Source organism: Pieris brassicae, chromosome 1 (genome assembly GCF_905147105.1).
Source record: "Pieris brassicae chromosome 1, ilPieBrab1.1, whole genome shotgun sequence".
In the NCBI taxonomy this organism is placed as follows: Eukaryota; Metazoa; Arthropoda; class Insecta; order Lepidoptera; family Pieridae; genus Pieris; species Pieris brassicae.
The window spans coordinates 6,989,503-7,011,834 of NC_059665.1; the positions used below are offsets into that span (position 1 = coordinate 6,989,503).

The 22,332-nt window shown below is 32.5% G+C and overlaps 2 protein-coding genes across 3 annotated transcripts; one reads left to right on the forward strand and one right to left on the reverse strand.

Annotated features, from left to right (window-relative positions):
* Window positions 1-853: 853 nt before the first annotated feature.
* Window positions 854-6,651, reverse strand: LOC123713018 (E3 ubiquitin-protein ligase MARCHF5). The gene is made up of 4 exons (XM_045666490.1): window positions 6,336-6,651; window positions 4,884-5,129; window positions 2,535-2,725; window positions 854-2,352 (listed from the first exon to the last, which is right to left on the reverse strand). The coding sequence occupies exons 1-4, from the start codon at window positions 6,489-6,491 to the stop codon at window positions 1,989-1,991; spliced, it is 957 nt and encodes a 318-aa protein (XP_045522446.1). The 5' UTR covers window positions 6,492-6,651; the 3' UTR covers window positions 854-1,988.
* Window positions 6,652-13,590: 6,939 nt separating this feature from the next.
* LOC123720222 lies at window positions 13,591-21,391 on the forward strand. Of its 2 annotated transcripts, none has more exons than XR_006756045.1 (4): window positions 13,591-13,765; window positions 14,118-14,556; window positions 20,037-20,114; window positions 20,328-20,466. XR_006756045.1 is itself a non-coding variant. In XM_045676764.1 (4 exons), exons 2-4 carry the CDS (start codon window positions 14,121-14,123, stop codon window positions 21,098-21,100), a joined length of 1,068 nt encoding a protein of 355 aa, XP_045532720.1. In that variant the 5' UTR covers window positions 13,591-13,765; window positions 14,118-14,120; the 3' UTR covers window positions 21,101-21,391. The 2 variants fall into 2 exon arrangements, 1 of the variants encoding a protein (XP_045532720.1); XM_045676764.1 differs by having other exon boundaries at window positions 14,118-14,337; window positions 20,328-21,391.
* Window positions 21,392-22,332: the final 941 nt, after the last annotated feature.

A 22,332-nucleotide genomic window follows, 5' to 3' on the forward strand; every position in this document is an offset into this window, starting at 1 on the left:
TAAACGTAAAAAAAATATATATTATGTAATTCCATTTTTGGCTATAGCTTTAGTATGTTGTGATATATTATTTGAATTAACTATGTACAAAATGAACATTAATATGCTTTTGTTATTAACTTTTACATTTGCGCTAAGATTTCTAACCGTCTAAGAAAATTAATCTCATCTATCATGTGGTCGTAAAGTTCGTACGTAGACGAACGTACCCTCTCTAAATCTTACCTGTGATAGTTAATAAAGGTAAAATCTTAAGCTTAAATTAATTTCCATTGGGTGAATGATTTTCTTTAAATAAGTTAAAATTACATACTAAAAACAATGATTTTATTGTTATCAATAGATTTATTAGGATAGCAGATCATAATATTAAGGTCCTATTTAGTACAGTAGTCCTATCTCATTGATTAGGCGACAGCACCCTTCGTACGAACAATAAATTGAATAGTTCGCAAAAAATCTTAGTAAAATAATAAATACAAATTGTTTAAAAAAAACGATTTAGACCCATAGGGACCTTATCGTGTTTACGAATATTTAACACAAAAGTTAGTAATAATGTTGTGTACAATTTATTAAATGAAAACTAAAATATATTTCATGAAACTTTATAATACAAATAATTACAAAATATGGTTTATAATACAATAAACTCCCGTATATACATCTCAACCGCAAATTAAAACATTTTACATTTAAAAAATAGACATAGCGATAGTTAAATACATAATGAAATTTATACATTTTGTATATTATTATTTTAGTACATTGTTAATTATATTTAAATATATAATATAACGCTATAGAAGAAAATATAACAACATGAGCTGACTAAGCAAAATTTAAAAAAAAAGACCATAACATAAACTCAGTTATTTATTTTCTAAATTCATCATATTATGATATCATAAAAATTATTATTTATAGTATATTAGGATACTCTAAAGTGATTTTACATAATCGAATCTAAGATGTCATGGTTGCGGAACACACTACATAAATTTTCTGAACTATAAAGCTTTTTTTGCAAGATAACGTCATCTAGATTTCTAGAAGTCGCGTCCTTTTTAAATTCACAATAAATTTTACTGCAGATAATAGACAATATTTATATTCAAAGCAATAAGCAAATAGATCTTATATATGCCAATGAATTAAATTATTATCAGTTTTATTTATAAGCCCTATTATGGGGGCAAACTTGAAATGACTATATGCATTAAGCCGCTTAAAAAATTGGGTTATAAATAATAGAATTCTAATCATAAAAATATTAAATTCATATTTTTAAATTTAGAACTAATCTTCGATCAATGGGGCTGAGAAGACCAAAGACGAAACTATGACGCGTTCCATTTGATTGGTCCATAGTAGCTCCAGTCTAGAATTGACAGGCGACGTCATATGATATTACGTCCGTTTTTCCATCACAATCAAACGCACGGTTTCGTCTCCCGAACTTGACAGAAAGAAGAATTTAGTTCGTGCTTTTAACTTCTAAAATTCTGACCTTTAAGACTACTATTTAATAACTAATGAAAAAGCTTTTATACGTTTACGGCTAAATATTGAATTATACAGTTAATCAAATATCACACACCCGTTAGACAACTTCAAAGCGGACAAAAGACGTAGTTGCCAGATTTAAAAATATTTACAAAATTTACTTTATGGCTAGAAAAAAGAAAAACATTTTTACACAAAACCTTTTCGCTATGCTATTAATTACAAAGATCACAATAAAATATGAAAAAAAAAACTAAGAATGTATTAGGATTTCAGTTATTATAGTATAATTGTTTACTCGTGCCACATTATTTTCATATAATATACAGATAACATAGTCAAATAAATATAAAGCGTAACTAAAATAATGTTATCTTTCACTTGCATTATGTACAAGTGACAACTTCGCTTTCGAACACTTTTTCTAGATCGTCTTTTAAATGTCACTTTGACAGTTGCCCATCTGCCAATCCCAAAGATATTCAGACTACTTGTTCCGAATCGTCTCTCGCCACAGAATCGGATTGCCCTTGATTCATATTTCTATATAACTTTAAATTTGACTCTGTGTAATCTAAGATTTTTCTACTGGATTGGCGAATGTATAACATCTGTTTGTGATATATTTTAAGCGCGCCTTTTAATGTTATGTATGTGAGGCCGCCTAAAATCGTTCTATGAAGGTTATTTTTGATTGAACGAAAGAAAATTTTGCCTATAATTGTTGAAATTGTGGGTACGAGTAGGGCTGAACAAAATATTCGCGTAGGCGATAGATGTGAAGTTGAGTTTTGTGATCCATTGTTCGGACTTGGCCCGGAGACAATTGCTCGCTCTTCATCAACACTGAAAAGTAATACAATTTTAAGAAATGTGTTCTTCACGCACTGCAGTTAAAAAATATGTCTAACCTTTACAAAATGATCCGGTATTGACAAAATAAACACAAACAAAATCTACGACTCGTTCATACTAGAAATAGCTTATAAAATCTTTTGCATGTGAAATTATATTTCTTATACACTTACTGGCCGAATGGTAATACATAGGATAGCGCCGGTATTTTAGCACAGTACTTCCTGAGGAAGAATAGCACAGAGTCTTCCCAGTTGTACATCTTGGCGCCGATGAGGGTCACTGGAATCGTCGGCAACAGCACCAGCAGTACCAAAGGGTCTGCCGACTCCATCATTTCCAGACCCTCCCTATGGCCGACAACCTGGAAATTTTAGCAGGGGATGATAATGTACCAATAACTTAAAGACGCGTCAGGCAAGTTTGACTAAATATACAAATGACGATGAAAATATTATGGTCTGCAATTGTAACGGGATATTTACGGCGTTATGTAGCTGTTGGCATTTATAATAATGAATTGTTGCCACTGGATACTGTGACTTCGTAACTATACGCCTTTTTCTAATTAATATATTGACATAGAGACTAGAGTGAGTTTAATATCTTAGTTAAAGAACTATAAGTTTTCGTTGGTCTTTCGCTTACATGATCTAAACCTAACCTTTATACTTCCCTGTTACAGGTCTGTGACTTACTATGGAGGTCAACCTGAATTCTATTGTACATAGCTAAACAAATAAAGAATAAAAATAGAGATTTTTTTTTAAATTTTTTATTGAGCAGTGCTAGTGTACTATGTGTAGTAGTGGTCTTTATTTTTAGCAATGCTAAGTCGTAAGAGTTCATTCTTCCTCAACCTTTGGGTTGACATTCCTCTGACAGTTTTAATATAGATAAATCTTAAATAATTTACATCAGAGAAGAATACTATGAAATATATTAAATAGAAATAGTATAGAATAGTAAAATGAAAAATCCTTGCACCTAAGTAATTGACGTTATTGTAATTATTTTATTTATAGATCATCGCAATACAATTTTGTTCTACTGTGACACTTTGATTAATAGAGTAAAATATGTATACACTCTAGCATCATTTATAGTAATTTGATGTATAATAATATTTTAATTACTTACTATGTCGTAAATAAGACAAAAATCAATTATAAAATACCATTAAAATTACTGCAGGCCCTTAAGAAAACTGCATCGAACGTACATAGCTAATCTCTCAAGGGTTTCAATCTTCGCATTGAATGTCACAAGTACAAAAACCAATGAAGTTCAAGGAACTTATTTACCGACAAAGGATAACGGTTATATGACAAACCGTTACTCATATTTAATGATCGCACTTAGCGTAAATATATGAAAAAAAACCGGTAATACTAGTGTGCAATTACGAAGGTTTAGTGACCTACATTCCGTCTTAGAGAAATGATTCTTTAACTTCTATTTTACTTAAAAATCTTACGGGACAGTTATTATTATAACGACGTTAAGCGATGATGTGAGTTGATGCTTATAACTGGTCTTCAAAAATGTCGAATAAGGCAGCTTCAATAGTCTGGTGGTGTATTTATTGAATTTATTTTTATTTTAAACATCACACATGTTAAAATGAGGTCAATTAGATACATAAAACGTATGTTATAAAATGGCATAAATAACTAACAAGACGCAGCCCTATTCAGATCCATGCAACTTCCTCACAATCGAGTAGCCCGCAATAATAAATAATCACAATCGCAACATCAAACGAATAAAAATATACATTTTTTTGTTGTTTAAATTACATGTTTTTCATATTTCCAAAATTCAATATACATATTGTTTTTATAATTGACTTTCATAGCAACTTCCATTAAATATACTAATTACAGCGTCACGCTTCATCGGTATGCCATACATTTTGTTATTGGTATTATATTGAAAATGTCGTAAATATTTGGATTCGATTTTTATTTTAAAAGTTGTAAAAAACTAATTTAAAATTTATCTATTTTCGAAATGAGTCAAATCCCACTCAATACAAATGAAAGCCTTGTACTAAGTGTAATTAATAATGCCTTTAGTTTCAAAGTAAATGCGTACATTAACATTCACAGACATCTTCTAGGTGTAATTCGAACAAGTAAAGTTTTTATTTAGTTTGTAAAATAAAACATTTTAGACTTGTTAAATTTTTTAGCCTATATACAGAATCAACGACCTATTGGACATATTAAATAGCAATGATTATAGTTGAGTTAATTTTAATCCACACGCACAATTACATTATTTATACACAATGTAAATGAAAACCAGTTTTGTATTTACAACAGAAAATTTTGTAACAGAAATGCTTGCTTAAAGGATAAGTGTAGAAATTGATGTTGAAAGCAAGTATGTATTAAAACACAAACCATATGCTACATAAAAGTGTCACCGTTTTAAGTTTTTTTGTATTTTAGACATATTAGCTAAGCTTATATTATAATTAAATTAAAAAACAAATGTATTGTGAGGTTGTATCTTACCTGCATAACAGTCACTGCGCCATATGTAATAGCAATCCAGTAAATAGATCCTAGCAATACACCCCCAAGAATGAATGGACTGATCCTGCGTGTGATATCTTCTATAGCATCCAGCAAAATCACAAATGCTCCCATAGATGGGAAAACCACTATGTATTCTACTTTGCACTGTGGGCAGAGAACTTTTCTACTAATGTTGCCTCTCTGTTTTTCATCTACCCATCGCTGGAGGCAACTTTGGTGAACCTGAAAATGTTGAATATTTGAATTAGGAGTAGTTTATATAATCTACCTAGGTTAAGGATAATACTATACAACTACTTATTGCAAGTACTTTTTACTTTTCTTTATTTGTAACCTTTTAATTGCTTTTTACAAAACTTTGTATCAGCTAGTTCACAAACTATTTGTTTTAAGTAATATTTTTGATGTCATGATGAAACACTTTGAGAAAAAAAAATATGTTTATTATTCAACATAAGATTACTTACTCCACGTCATTAAATTTGTATCGCAGACATTCCTACTCATCGGAAAAGAAGACATAAGAGGGTTTGGGCTGAGAGAAAAAGCCAGCATATCAAAAATCTCTCTACTCTTTGAAAAATATCAAATCAACATACAAAATGATGATGGTACCATGCAGGCTAGATTCCAGAAGCGGCACCTGGCATGATGTGTGAGCCAATTATCGTTATTACAGTATATTTGAGGGAATTAAATGACCCGACACAGAATACCACCACCCCAGTCATATTTGAGTAATCATGACTTACCATTTAATAAATCTAACCCTAGTGCACATATCATGCATCTCCCTTCCTCTAGGCTCAACAAGCTGGTATGAGAAAATAGCACCACAAGACAGAAAAATCATTATGGTATTATATTGTTATATATCTTCATATGCATTACATAAATAAAGGAACATAAATATTGATGCAAGTGCATTGCTCTTGCAACAATGACTGTTATTGATGTGAAAATTATCTTTAGTTTTTATCTTTGATTACAAAGAAATCAGGTTAATGATCTACACAGCAAATCTTAGGAAATATTAATGTACGAATCAAAAAGAAAGAAAGAAGAGAAAGATTTTTTGTTGTTAATTAAAAAATTTGCATCTAGGTAAATCAGTTTGAAATGTTGTAGTCTGTCCTTCTTTCTTGTTTTTTTTTATTGCCGGGACGCCACCCACAAATTTCTACTTTCACATCCTTAAGATCTAAGAAACCACATAAATTGTATTTTAAATACAAGACAAAAAGTAGTTTTATGCTAATCTAGATTCATACTAAACTTGAATGTGCGCTCTTTTGTAACTTGTGCAGATTACCCATAAATTTATCTCAACTGCTTTTTCTCTGCTACAAGCTATTCATTTCCAAACAGTGTTTTATTGTATAAGTTTGTTGTTACAATATATAAATTTAAAATGTACATTTTACTTACCCATTTTGTTGTACCAATACACTTGCAAGGTTGGACCCAAGCAGCCAGTTTATCATCATGTTCGGTGGCAAAACAAACCCAACAAGATTTGAGATTTTCATCATCTGTTGGCTCCAAAGTTGTTTCGGACATATTATCCTTGTCTTCCCTCGCCATTATACAAACACGTTTTTTTCACGAATTGTGAGACCTCTTGTCAAATTTAACAACATAAACGGAAAAAAATATTTCCTACGGTGCAGTCAATATAAATAAGTGGATTGATGGATGAACAACCATTAACAATTGTAAGTCTGTATAGAGCATTACACAAATGTAACTGGTAAAATGACATATCATTTAGTAGATAGTTGACGTATCAATATAATAGGAGAGCTACTCTTACACTAAATTTGACGCTGTACTAGATGGTACGCCCTCTTATGTTTAGGACTTAAACTAAAACGACAATATGATATAGTTGTTTATTTTCTCTTTCTAATATTTTCTCATTAAATTCAGTTTATTTATAAAAAGAAATAAATACCGGGACCTTAGTGATTGTTTTTTTCATCAAGTTAATTGACCAGAACTTACTATTGGAGGCAGAATTATTATGATTACGGGGGTCAGAATCAGAAACGAAAACAAGAGAACCCACCCAACCCCGTAGCGCGAACTATGCCCCCGCATGTCAAAACTAATATATTTCTTATACGCTATACGCTGCTTTCTTTCATGTCAGGAGGAGAATGACGGAATAGTTGTAGGTCCACAAAAATGTTGTGCCTGTCTGTTGCTACGCTAGAGCGCTAAATAAGCAAACAAGGGGTTGATCAATACAACGAGGCAACAGAACATATAGAAGTTCTGTGAATGTGTATTCCGAGTGTCCAAAAGTGTACACTAGTAAAAATGCTATTGTTCCATCGAAACGACGCACAGAAGAGGATAAACTTTCAACGTCAAGTGTACCTCGTAAATAAAGAAATTTAGTTATGTTTATGTTTGATTTTTTTAAATTGCTTATTTTGTGGCTAAGAAGCTTATGAAATAGGAGAAAGGAAAAAAATATTGATATTGAGTATCGAAACTAAAACGTATACCGAATAAAATGCTAGATGGTATTCATGAAGAAATACCGAAAACATTATTACATCTTTTGGAAGAAATTATATAAAAAAATAGAATAGGAGAAGTCCTTCAATCATCGTCATTTAAAAACGCAAAGCACAACTATCAGTCAGGCAATAATGGCTTCGATACGAGAACGGTCATTTTCATCACAGTTACTATTAGGCCTATCTGTAATTCTTCGCAGAAGATATGGATCTAAAAAAATATTTGATGTTTTATCAACTTTGGGATTTGCTTCTCCATATACACTGTAACACTGTAACACAGTAACACTGTACAATATGAAGTTTCAGAAGTTTAACATCCACAGTGTCGTATTTTACCATCAGAGTCAGGTGCGTCGGTACAATATGTTGGAGACAATGCAGATATTAATGTCAGTACTCTTGCCGGTAATAATACTCTTCACCTTATGGGAATGATAAAAATAGTTACTCTAAAAGATGCTTTAATTTATGATGATCGCATAAAAAAATATACAACTAAACCAAGCGCAAAAGAGTTGGCAGCAATATCACATCTATCTCTTTTAGCATATGAAAAGCCAGTTCTACCTGGGTACAGCAAGATTCAAGTCCAAAATCTACATGATGATCAAGTACTAATTGAATTGTTTTTAATGCAGTTGATTTTTTGTGGTTATACGGAAAATGTAAGAATCTTTTACCAGGGTGGAATGGACATCTTCACCGACTTACGAAAAATAATGAAAATTATGCAACTTCTCAGGTAATATCTACCTTTCATTGATCATCCTGCCAGTAGTTTAGACACAATTTATAGCACTTTACTATGATGATGAAGACTGAAGGTTGTGTGTTAGATGAGTTAATTGAACAGATAACTAGTCGCGATATTTCCTACAAAGATGTTGAAGGCTGTACAAGTAGCTCCAACTCGTTAATTGATCAATTTCAGGATGAATAAAAAGCTCGAGGTCCCAAAGAACATTTATGGGCGGAATATTTTGAAATCGTAAGAATAGCCCTAGATTTCATTCGTACTGAAAGACCGGGACTTTTTAAAGAACATTTGGGAGCAGTGCGAAAAATGCTGCCATTTTTTCATGCGGGTGGTCATTTCCTATATAACTGTAAGCAAAAAATCTATAAGAATATCTTCAATATGAACTACGCCCGTATCCGACATCTTTATTTGATAGTAATGGCATGAGTTTATTGCCAGTTATTCTCTTCCGTTCTACGCCCTTGATTTGAGAACTGGCAGTAAATGTAAAATTAAAAGGAATTTAATGTATTGTTTTACGTTCATACGTGTACATTGTGTTACCTATACGAATAAGTGATTTTTGACTTTGACTATAACTTTATATATCAATTTAATAAGCTTTAATTCTCAAGTCAATAAAGTTTACATCTCAGGTCAATAAAGTTTATATCTCAGGTTAATTAAGTTTATATTTTAATTTAATAAGCTTTATTTCTCAAGTTAATTAAGTTTATGTTTCAAATTGATAAATTTTATATCTCAATTAATAAAGTTTATAGGTATATCAATTAAGTAAGCTGTATTTCTCAAGTTAATAAAGTTTATATCTTAAGTAAATAAAGTTTATATCTCAATTTAATAAGATTTATTTCTCAAGTTAATAAAGTCAATAATGTCTGAGGTTAATAAAGTTAATAACCACGAAAGCCACATAACATGACAGTGTGATATTGAGCTAGATGAAAATAATGTAACAATATTGATGATGGATTTCTTCTGCGTCGCGTCTCTATTATTTTAGATAAATACATTCAATTCAACACATTATGGCTCAACAATTATATTCGGGCTATAGTAAACATATTAAAGCAATGGAACAACAAAGAAGAACTGCTGCAGTGCACTTTTAAAATTATATGAAGTTTGTTTTGAAGAAACAATGATTGTGCCATCACCCAAAAAAATTTTTTATCCAATTGGTCTAATAAAAAACAAATTATCGATTTGCTTGTTAAAAAATTAAAAACTGTTTATATTACAACAAAACAAGCCAGAGATGATGCTGATGTCCTCATCATCGAGACAGCTTTTGCATGATCAGAACATCAAAAGACTGCCGTCATGATAGGAGAAGATATTGATTTGCTCGTTATTTTAATTGGACGTACTCAATCCCATCAACAAGAAATTTTCTTTAAAAAAGTTGGCAAAGCCGATGTTAGGACACAATTATACTCTTCTAAAAGTTTTGACCAATATTGGTCAAAAATAGAATGTGTTTTTTTACACGCATTTAGTGGATGTGACACGACTTCTGCGCTATTTAAAAAGAAAAAAAACTATAACTATAGCATTGGAGAAAATTCCCAATTTGGATATACTAGTGGAAGTATTCCAACAAGAAAACTCCCCCGTACAGACATTATTTGTAAATGGAGTGCATATTTTGTTGGCATTATACATGCTCCAAAATCTGGGGGCAACATTGATTATTTCCGCTACACTCAATTCATCAAATTAACGAAACTAAATAAACCAGTACTATTGTCAACACTTCCACCAACAAGTATAGCAACTCATCAACATATAAATTGTGTCTACTACCAGATTCAAACGTAGTTAGTGAAGGACTTAGAACCTCTAGAATGGGGCTGGATGCTTGAAAATGAAATCCTGGAGCTCATAAGAACGTTATTGCCTCCGGCAAATATAATATTTAGCAATTGCAAAAACGTATATCCAAGTAATCCCGACGAAGAAAGCGCATACGATCTTGAAATTCTGGAAGATTTGGAGATGAATATGGCCGATAATGAGGATGATGCCAATGAGTTGAACATTTTCGACGACGACGAAGAAGAAGAAGATAACTAGATGCCATTTAAAATTTTATTATAACAAATAATCAACATAAATTCTTCTTCATTTGAACTCACATTTCAATTAATGTATAACATGATTTATTTAATGATAAATAAATATATGCATAAAATATATTCCCTCACTGTCTTTTTAACTTAAAATATAACTAAAATATAAATTCCAGCATTATTAATATACTTTAGTTAAGTATGAATAATAAAGTCACTTATTTTAATTAAACATTAATAAAACATAAATAATGGGCATTGTTTAATAATTATATTTTTTAGTAAATAATTAACTTTATACAACGTACTGACAACCGCAACTCACGCTTGACCTCTCATTAAAAAACGGTTGATCACATGAAATGAAAACAAAGTTCAAACAAAAGTTGTAGAGAATTTGATACTCTACCAGTCGTACAAATAAATACTTACATATTCCAACCTTATACTAGGAACAACCTTATACTTAGTATAAGGAGAGAGCTGAGAATAAGGAGATCATAATTTCTTACTTAGAAAATCGTTGCAACGTTGGTGCAACTATTCCCACGTTATGTCATAGGCACAAGACGGCAACGTCGCATTTCATTGAAAAACTTAACAAAAAAAGAGAAATTTGTCTCTGATAACGCTAGATTAATTGGAAGAATTAAGAAAAGGAATTGTGAATGAATTGAAGTGAATTGTGTAAAACTGAAACATGAATGTTGCTTTTGTTGAATTTTAATTTGTTTCTTGTGTTACAGCAGCATTTTAGAAATATATTACGACCCTATCAGTCCATAATTGAAAACAAAGCTTGTACTTCAAGCTTACACAAAACACAAAAAAGGTGAAAATGAAGGCGTGGAGCGAAATAACAGAGAAGTGGTTTATTTTAACAACTGAACTGAACTGAACTGAAAAACTACATTGTTTAATCAAAATATATCATTGTTTTTTAGTTGTGCATGGACAGAGCCTAAATTAATGTTTTCTTATTTGTTACAGAAAGCAAGTAATACGGGTTGCAGACCAAGAGCTAAGCTAAGTTAGTTTAGTTTAGCTTACGCCAAAGATCCACAGAACTCCAACATCAACGTTGATCACAAGGTGCGGGCTGCAGACAGTCCAAAATGGCTCTGCCAGCAGTCAACCGACAACTTACCAAACAACTTCTAAACTTGAATAGAATAAATCTAAAAACAATGATAGGGACAATTACGGGCCATTCTCCTCAATAAACATCTTTATGTCCTAGGCGCGACAGACAGCCCCCTGTGCAGAGGCTGTTTCAGCGCAGAGGAATCAGATTTCTGGGACGAGCTTTGGGTTTCATGTATACTGTTTTCCTAAATGACTGTGTGGGGCATTTAGAAGGGCTTGTTAAATTATAGGGACTGGAATAAGGAGTAGTCGGACCCGAAGGGGCAGATGAAGAAGAAGCAACAACGTCTGCATAGGATTTCGAAACTGGTGGATGGACTTTACTGGCTTCTGAATAAGATATAGAGTTTCTAGCCATTGTTTCTTTGATAGCTTTTCGTCTAGCGTACTCTGGGCACTTTTTGTCTGTTGCAAAATGAGAACCAGAATATAAGCTACACACAGCATCATCTCTTTCAGTTTTACAGCTTATACTTGAGTGGTTGTTAGCACATTTGTAACACCTTGGAGTGCCTCTGCATTGCATTTTTGTGTGACCAAAACGGCAGCAATTAAAGCATCCAATGCTTTGTGTGGGGTAAATATAAAGATCTACAGATAGGAAGTTGAAACATATAAAGACCCTGGGAGGTAACACCTTTCCATCAAAGGTTAAAACTACGGTCTCAGTTCTAATGAACTTGGTCATCTCGCCTTCATATACCTTTCTGTTTAGTCTCCGAACTTTGAAAATGCTTCCACAGTTCTGCGGAAGCTCAATATTTTCCATAATGTCTTTCTCGTCCCAGTCACATGGAACACCTCTCACTATTCCCATGCGAGTGATAGTGAAGGCCGGAATAAATGCTTTATATTTATTAACATCAAGAGTTTTGTGGTTTAAAAATGTGTTAGCATTCTGAAATGATTCAAATTGTAAAGACACATGACAAAAAATTGGAAGGAACATGTTGTTCCTTCCAATTTTTTTGATGCTTCCCTCTACTATGCTTTTTATAGAACTTTTTTTAAGAAAAAAATCCAAATTGTACTAGGTGAATAGACCCAGTTTGATTTGGTTCTAAGTTTTGTTGAATATGAACAACGGGGAACAAATGGAATAAGGCGCAGGGTCTGACGCCTAAAGCGCATAAAGCGACCTAGCAGCGCGAGGGTTACTTGAAGCAGATTGAGCAGCCTCATTATGGTGGATTACAGTGATTTTATCATCAAGCACTTTAGGAATAACATTATCCTTTAAATTATTAGCGGAAAGTTGGGATTCTGATAGACTCGTATGTCTATGATTCCTTCTCTTCTTTTGGTTTCTACCAGAAATTCTTTTTCTTTTAACCGATTTCGTGCTATCCGAACAGTCCGTATTTAAAATTGAACCTTCCGTTTCCATTCCCGATGCATCGATTGTGACTACATGAAACACGTGGATGTCCCTCCAGGGTCTTCGGGCTCCAACATGGACGCCTAAAGAATATTCCTATTTACATATAATATAATGAAATTACTTACCAGGGGAAGAAAACAAACTAAATAAATAAATAAACAACAATAACTACTAATATATACACTTTACAATTTAACTGATGCTGTAATATCAAATTAAATATAATTTTCAAAGTTTGGCGCCCGCCTATTTCAACACTTTTTCGCGCTTTTTCGGCCATAATGTTCTCAAGAAAGTCGCCGCCGTGACAGGAAAATTAGGTAGAGTTTAGGGTTGCATGTTATCAGTTCTTTACCAACCTTTATGGGAGTTTATACTTTTATTGGATTTAAATCATAAACTTCTATTTTAATCTATTTCAAAAAATCATAATTATTTATTCAATAAAAAATAATAGTCAAGTTACAGAGATAAGTATTATAAGGATGGATATCAGGCAGCATGTCGAAAAAATTAAATATTGCAATTCTAACAGGCTAGTACATAAACTAATAAAATTTGCATCACAAAATATTATAATATTTATGACGTGTACCATCAATTTATACCTTAGACTCTTCGATACACAATAAAATGTAAATAATTTACAAGAAAAAATGGTTTTGTTTTATTTCATCATAGGTCATTTGAATAATATCTAATACGGAGAACTTTGATAAAGGTTCCTTGAATATTATTAGTAGGTGGGAGATTATTTTCCATAGCTGGCAACATTAGATCCGCCACAGGCCACTGGCGCGCTAACTTATCTAATTCTAGCCGCTTGCGGCACCGAGCAGTAACTCTAGTTTCAATAGACATTTCAATTTTCATTAATAATTTCGAGGTGAAGTGTTGTACAGTGTACTTGAAATTACTAGTTTGCCAATAAGTGAATGTAATAGTGCAGCCACAATATATTATATAGAGTAAGTATTATTATGAAAAAATTTTTTTGTGTGTTCTGTAACATTTTTATTCTACTCCGATCGCGAGTAAAGTAATCCTTTGCTCAACCAACCAACACCAAAATAATGTTGAATTCGAACGAACAAAAAAACGTAGATATGCTGTAGCCTGTAGAGCACATTTGTTTTTGCTTTGATAATGCGACATAGGGTGCCATCAATTTAACTATTGTAAAGAAGGAAAGTGCAATAGCGTTATTATTATTTTTCTAATAAAAACTAATTAATTTTACATGCAGGTGTGCATTTATAAATAGCATTAGGTTATTAGAGCTTTTAACATGTACTTTAATATGAAATTTTTCCACCCCAGATAATGAACAAAAAACCAAATAAAGAATTCTTCGTAGTGCAGTTTCTAGAAAGGCCATATGCTTATTTGGATGAATTTATTTATGTACCTATAAATGACGCTATTAATATCAATGAAAAAGATTTCACTGTGTTCACATATCCCATTGATCCAGGTATGAAGAATAAAATTTATTATGATAGATGGCCTTATTTCTGGGGTAAACTGAGATCTCTGGAAGGTAAGATGTTTTTCATACTTTTATTTATGTGATAGATATGAAGAAGTGAAATTATAGTTTCCATCCACCATTTAGTTTCTCTAACGCAACCAATTTATAATTTATTCAACAATCAAATCAGGCAGAATTGTTTTTTGGATTTAACTGGCCTAAATCACACCTGAAAAGAAGTATTTTATGTAATAGAGTGATGATAAAATATATGTCCCGGAAGCTGTGGTAAGAATTTTGTTTTGTATATATACTTTTTTAATGAAAAAATCACAAGTATTATTTAAGCAAAGTAGAATAATAATAGCTATCCTAATATTCGATTTCGGCACTGGGCTCGCCCCAATATTTTGTTAACCATGCATCGTGTGCGTGATGTCTCACTTCGGGGGTGTATTACGAATTGTAAAAGCTAACAATTATCTCCTATCGAAATTGATATATATCACATTAAATAACAGAATAATTACTTTTAACCTTTCAATAATAATTTGTAAAACGTCCTTGAAAAATATGCGAAATCTAGCATAATACAAACATGGGCGTCAACGATCTTGGACCGGCTCTTTAATTCCAAAAATAGATTACGTCATGCACGGTTTGTTAATTCGCCTTTATCGCCAGTGTTGTATGATGAAAACAAGTGAAATTTTAATTTAAATATTGTCTTATGGAGTTTTAGTCTTAAATTAAAATATATGTCATTTGGATTCTGCTACTTAGTTTTTACTTATATATATATATATATATATATGATGTTTTTGTACTTCAGTTGTTTACGCATTTTATAGCATAAAGCTGTAGGGAAGATGAGTCCTATTTTTTATTTTTACAAATCTATGCTGAGGCTATTGTATTGTCGGCAGATGCGTTTCTGTCGCTGTTTTATTGATTTCTTTTTGATAAACGTATTTGATAGCCTGACACAGATACAAATATACTGATGACCTTTAACTATAACAAACTTCATCAGTCTTACTAATAAAGATTTATGCACATCATATAAGCCTGTTAAAAGAATATGAGATATAAGAAAAATGTATATATGTATACGGCTGTTATAACAAGTGTTTTGTTAGCAAGACTTGTACAATGCTTAAACAACGCAGAGGCCTAGTTTCACGGGTGTTTAAGACAAAAATGGCGTCATTTGATTTGATTTCCCGTTTGTCAGCATTTTTTTACAGTTCATTTCAAAGATTTTTTTTAAGGTAGTTAGTATTTGTTAAAAATGGATTTGCCTGCAACAATCCTTGAACAGGAAGAAGTATCTGCAGGGATCCATAAGTGGATATAGGGGCGTGAAAAGGGCTATCAACTGCACATCTGTTAGAATTAAAAGAATTGGTGGTGAAACAGAAAGGGATTTGTATCCCTTAATGTACATTGTGTGTGTGTGATGCAACACTACGTATTCTGGCCGTCATGGCACGGTGGAAAGGAAATACTCGCAGACCAACCCAGACGCCCCCAGGCAATAAGGCTGGACATGCTGCTAGAGCTGCTTTTATTGAAACATGTTTTTAAGGCTGTTATTTACATACGTGCGGAAAGTTAAGGACGTGAAATAAAAATAAACGTGTGGATGTACTTATGTACACACGAAAGAAGTGAATCTTCTGTATAACCTTATTTTTCGTTAGATTATCTACTATAAGCAACTTTACAGAAATTGGTTATATAAAGTTAAATAAGAGAAAGTTTAACAAAATGCTATTATTATCATAGACATGAATACAATTATTTCATTTTACCCTATTACAGACTTTCATTAATACCACTTACATTTAATATAAAACCCCTGTTTTAACAATAAATAAGGGTCGTTTAGTTACTCAACACATACACATCGATTATTGGTCAAAGAGGTGTTTATGCCCAGTACAAGCTCTAGTCACTGGATAACTATCACCTTGTTATATCGCATGTATAGTGATTTTTTATTAGTAAGACTGTATATGTTTAAAAAGGGTTTATTATTATTTATATTAAAATAATGGTTTAAATATTAATTCATTTAGGTCGCCTAAGAAAACCAAACAAAAATATCATATATATAACTAGTCTGGCCATAAATAGGTACCTACTGGTAACTGTTCAGTTCACGGTGACTGAACGCTGAAGTGAAGTGAAGTGAAGCACGCAAAATGTCGGAAAATTGAAAATTATGTAAATAATTATATGTTTATAACAATAATACATAGCTTCAATCCGTTTAAAAAGTGTTTCCTTAAGGTACTGTTAAATAAAAACTTTTCTTTTTTTTCAACTTTTTAATGATGTATTTTGAATTTGGAACACGTATATTATTTCAAAAACTCCTTTTGATTTTGCGCCACTTTACATATCTTTTCATGTTCATTATCAAATTATAATATGGAATGGGGTGTTAGAGAAAATAGGATTTCAGTGATCGCCTTGCACAAAGTGGGTCGTCGTTCATATTCCAGACACTTCAAAACCTTGGTATTAGCCGATCAAATCGCCTTCAGTCGCGATACGCAGGTGTAGCACAGAAATATCCTCTTTACCGATTAAACAAAATTCACGATGGAAGAACAATACAATAAGCAAATTGAGAAGGTGTAAGCTCACTGTTCTATAGAAGCTACTCAAAAAGTCGGAAAGATGGTCATCATCCTGCCTCAGTACCAAACCATCGTTTGGTGGGGCGTGTCTTATCAAGGAGTCACTAAACGACATTTTTTGTGAAAAAGGAGTGAAAATTTCAGCCAAAGCGTGTCAAGATACAGTCTTCGATCATTCTGTAAAACCACTCAGCAATTCACTTTTTGAAATATACCGTGGACTTTTCAGCAAGATTCTGCACCAGGTCACAAGGCACGAACATATGAAATTGGCGTTTTGTCGTACTGGCCACTTTGACCTCAAATACCTCCTCTTTGGTTAGGAATTTCAAATTCAAATTTGTACAGCTATTTACTCATGTATTTGTGCTTCGATGACCGTCATTCATTTGTTTTTTTCTGTTTGCGTCACTCATTTTACAAAATGGAAAACTTAAAGTATCGCATTATTTACGAGTACGAGTTCCGCCGTGGCACTAGTGCTGCGAAAACGACTCGAAGGGTGAATAGTGTGTATGGCGGTCATGTTGCAAAAGAAAACACAGTTCGTTTTTGGTACCAACGTTTTCGTTCTGGAAATTTCGACCTGCAGAACAAGCCCCGTGGACGGCCTGAGACACAAGTTGATAATGAAGTATTGAAGGCTATTGTGGAAGCGGATCCATCGCAAACCACGTCCGAGTTAGCTGCAGGCTGCGGTGTTAGTGATAAAACTGTTTTAATTCACTTGAAGCAATTGGGAAGGTATTTTAAACCGAATCATTACCTGTGATGAAAAATGGATTCTTTACGATAGTCGGAAGCGCAATGGTTGGATCCTGGCCAGCCAGCCAAATCCTGCCCCAAGCGAAAATTAACCCCAAAAAAGTTACTTGTAAGCGTTTGGTGGACTAGTGCCGGTATTGTTCATTGCAGTTTTCTCAAATCTGGCCAGACTATTACGGTTAATGTCTATTGTCAGCAATTGCAAACCATGATGGAAAAGCTAGCGGCTAAATATCCTAGCTGGTCAATCGCTCCACGCCACTGCTACTTCACGACAACGCTAGACCACACACAACAGACGGCTAGCAAATTAGAAGAGCTTCAATTGGAATGCTTAAGACATCCTCCGTATTCCCCGGACCTTGCTCCAACAGATTACCATTTTTTTCGAAACTTGGACAACTTCTTGCAAGGGAAAAAATTTAACTCTCATGGGGCAGTCCAAATCGCCTTCACAGATTTTATTGATTCCCGTCCGTCAGGTTTTTTTAGTAAAGGGATCAATGAACTACCTATGAGATGGCAAAAGTGCATAGAAAACAATGGTTTATACTTTGATTAATTAAATATATTATATTTAAAAATATTCGACTTTTTGTTCCTCCCATACAAAACGCCAATTTCATATGTAAGGACCTAATAATAATATGACTTATGACTGGACTAGGTACATACGAACGCCGTCTCGACACGAAGTTTGTTTTTAAATTAACTTTGCAAAATACCAGTTTTCTATGTGACCGTGAGCCGTTACGAATAATTTTAAATTCACATTACATATTTTATAGACAATATAACTATGTAGGCATATACATATATGTATATAAATTCTTGTTTGAAATAGGTTTAAGCTTCCTTTATTTTCTATATTACGAGCCATTGTTGGCATAACAATTGATACAATCCTATTAATATTATAAATACATACATAAAAATGTTTGTTTTGTTGTTGTTTGTAATTGTTCAGTTGTTTATTTGTTGATTAACATAATCAAGAATGAACCCGAATTTCAAAATACTTGATTTTTTCCTTGAAAGCAAAGAAAACATTTGGTTGAGCCTCTGGTGTTTCCGCTTTACTTTTATGGCGCTGGACAATACGATCATCTAGTTGAGAAAAATGTATTCTTTGGACAGCTAAGATAGCCATCCTAAGACGGTTGTAGATAAAATTCCGTCTTTCGACACTTTGTCACCTACAGGTATAGGTGTGAGTCTTTTTGGAGATGATAGAGATTTTGTATACCACGTAGAGGCCCTCGAAAAACTCGTTTTGTCCAGCAGATTTGATCGCACCGGTCGGGTACGTGATATAAAATACCTCTGAAAGTGTTTAAAATATCGGTTATCTAATAATTATATTAATTAATTAATTGTCGATTGTATTTATTAGTGTACGTTTCCTGAGTTATTATTTTTATTATTCACGTAGAACAAAATGCAATCACAGTTATTTGATGAAGTTCTACGCTATGCTGAAGAGAGTGCCTTCGTCTGGTTATAGTCTCAGGGCGTGGCTCTAACAAGATTGTTAGTAGTAGGTTTTGGTGTATACTCACGAATATATTTTTTTAATACAGTTGCTCAAAAAGTGGAGTATTGCAGAGACGTATAGCGTTCGGTATTCTCTTTCCCAACTGTCAAAACAATTTCTATTAAAAAGAAAATACCAACCACGAAGTTTTTACTAAAAAAATCATAGAAGTTTTTATGATTCATGCAAATATTTCTAAAAAGAAGCTAGTAATTTGTTTCAATATCAGATGTAATGATTTGATTCAATGAGTTAGGTCAGGTTTAATTTCATTTCATCTGATTAAATTTCATTTCATATCAATAAAAAAATTCAACTGAAGACTTGGCTGTATGGACATAGTTCCCTTTGGCTACTCAGAATGGGTGAAGAAAAAAAAATCTGCTTATATTCTTTTACGGTTGGCGCCATTTTCCAAAAATGTTCTTGCGAGTTTAGTTGTTTGTTGCACAAAAGTAATTTCGACGACATTTTCTTTTAATGAACGCTACCGGAACTCAGTATAATTGCACAAAATGCTTCGGTGAACATTTTACTGGAAAAGTCAAAAAGTCGTTACGTCGTCGTCGAAAGAGAAGAGAAAAAACAAATATTTTATTATAATAATATAATACAGTTGCCAAACAATTTAGCAATTTTATTATATTGCTAAATTGTTTGGCAACTGTATTAAAAATAGTTCTTCAGTACACGTGCGGAACCGTCATTGCAACTTGTTCCGACTGTCAACACTTACCTTCGGCTGCCCCTCGGCTAGACATTTGTCGGAACTCTTTGCAATGCTTTCCGCACTTGTAATGAAATATACTATTATGTTTCAGTTACTGCACAAAGGGCAAGAGCTATTTGTAAAGACCTGAACTCTCGGAAACCAGATGATGAAGATAGAGATTTAAACGGTAATTATTTTATGCTTCTGCTTCTTTAGTATACTTACTCCTTTAGGTCTAAATATGAAAACGTAGTTCAAGTTATAATAAATAAACTAATATTTGACATTTCTGAATAAGTAACATTGAACGTAACTCTTACTTATTTTTTGTTTATAACCTTTAAGTAGAAGGGAAGTTCCTTTTATTCAGAGGTTTTGACAACTATAATATTTTTTTTAGATCCTGTGGATAATACAGCTGATTTAAAAAAAAATGCAAAAAAACGAAAGGCTACAACAGCACGTACAACAACCAAAAAAAAAACTAAACTTGGAGAATCCACAAAGCCTCAAGAAATAAAAGCTTTAGACGATGATGATATGTTAACGCCAGAATTTATGAAAACTTTATCGAAAGAATTGGAATTATACGAAGAAGAACATAAAGAACTAAAGGAAGCTCAAGAAAAAATTTCTCAGAAATCTTGTCTGCTTAAAGAGTTTATAGAAAAATTGAAATCTTACAACAATGAACAGAATATAGTCGATGATAAATACCAGAAGCTAGTTGAAATAATCAAAGAGAAAGAAAAACAAATCAATGAACTTAAATTGCAACTGAAAGGGGAAGGGAAAAAGGGGACAGAGGTTGCAAATGACAAAGTAAATTCTGTTACTCGATGGACTTTGAGATATCCTGAAGAAACTGACGATTCATTCGAGTTATTAAGTGACAGTGGTGTGTATGTAAATGGTGTAGCATTTAACTATATTGTAAGGGCGGCGAAAACGATGACTGACTTAGCTCGCATGCTATTACACGAGGTATTCACAGATAAAGCTTTAAATACATGCAATTTTAATTCACTGGATTCAAACGCTATAAATACGTTGGTAGAGTGTGTTAGATTCATCCGCCGACCTAATGGCGTTGGCTTTTACAATGTTGCAAAAGAAAATATTATAAGATCCATCAAAACCCGGCTTTATTATATTAACAAAATACCAGCATAAATAATTGTTAAGTTAAAAAGGTTGCATGACCAATTGTCTATCTATTATTTTTGATACGACAAATTGGTCTATGGTCTACCCTTCAGCTGCATTTTGATTATATTTTTATTGTTATTACATATTCTTTAGCTTAATCATTATGTTTGTATTTTATGTGCCATTTTTGAATGTACGTAAGCCACAAAACTAGGCTTAAGGAGAATGTACCTCAGGAAAGTGCTTGTGATAATCACAACTGTGATGGCTTATTTAGGGGATGAGTCCAGGGTTCCAATATGTGAAGCGTTTATATATGTCTCACTTGTTAAAATAATAAGTGTTAAAAATATTTTTAAACTTTCAATATTCTTAAAAGTTGAGAGAATTCTTAAATGTTAGAATTATATTAAAAAATAAGTGAAATGTTTTAAAAGCTTATATGTATTATGAAATATGATGATTTTACCAATGATACAGGTGTTAAAGGTTTGTTTTAAATAAATTGGGAAAATATATTATAATAGCTATTTACCTAATATTAATTATCACAATAATTTTATAAACAAAGATTTGAATGTTCTACCTCAGTTTAATACCTACTATAATTTTTAATGTATAGAATAATCATATTTTTTACAAATATACAAATGTAATAAATGTAAGTGATAAATATTGTACTTTGCAAAATAAATGATCGAACCGTCCGCAACGCATTCACTAATTTTATCCGAACGTGCGGTTCGCTCTCCTTGCAAGAATGTCGGATGAAGAAGACAAAAGCAAGGTGAACCAGAAGCGAAACTTGCCTTTTAAAAGACCAACTCTAAAGATTACCATGACGCGACAAAAAAATGGCTGCCTACAATAGACTAGTTAAAAAATACAAAGCCATCGATCCAAATGCCAACAGGGACCAATATTATTATGCTTAAGAACATTAATAATCTTAGAACTACGTATAAAAAGAGGTTGATAAAATTAATAAATTATAATAAATATTCTTTAAATAATTATAATAAGTATCGGTTGACATTTGACGGCGGATATCGGAAGCGTGTATGCTCTATCCTATATCCCTATAATCGTATGTGTGAAGCCGGCTTAATGAAAATGTTATCTAACAAAAAAAACCTACTTCAATATGGTTATTTTAGAATCCGTATCTTTGATATCAAATAATAATAATAATTTAATCTAAATCGCTACTGTCGATTAGCGCAGTTACGCCCTATTCGCATACATAGACATAACAT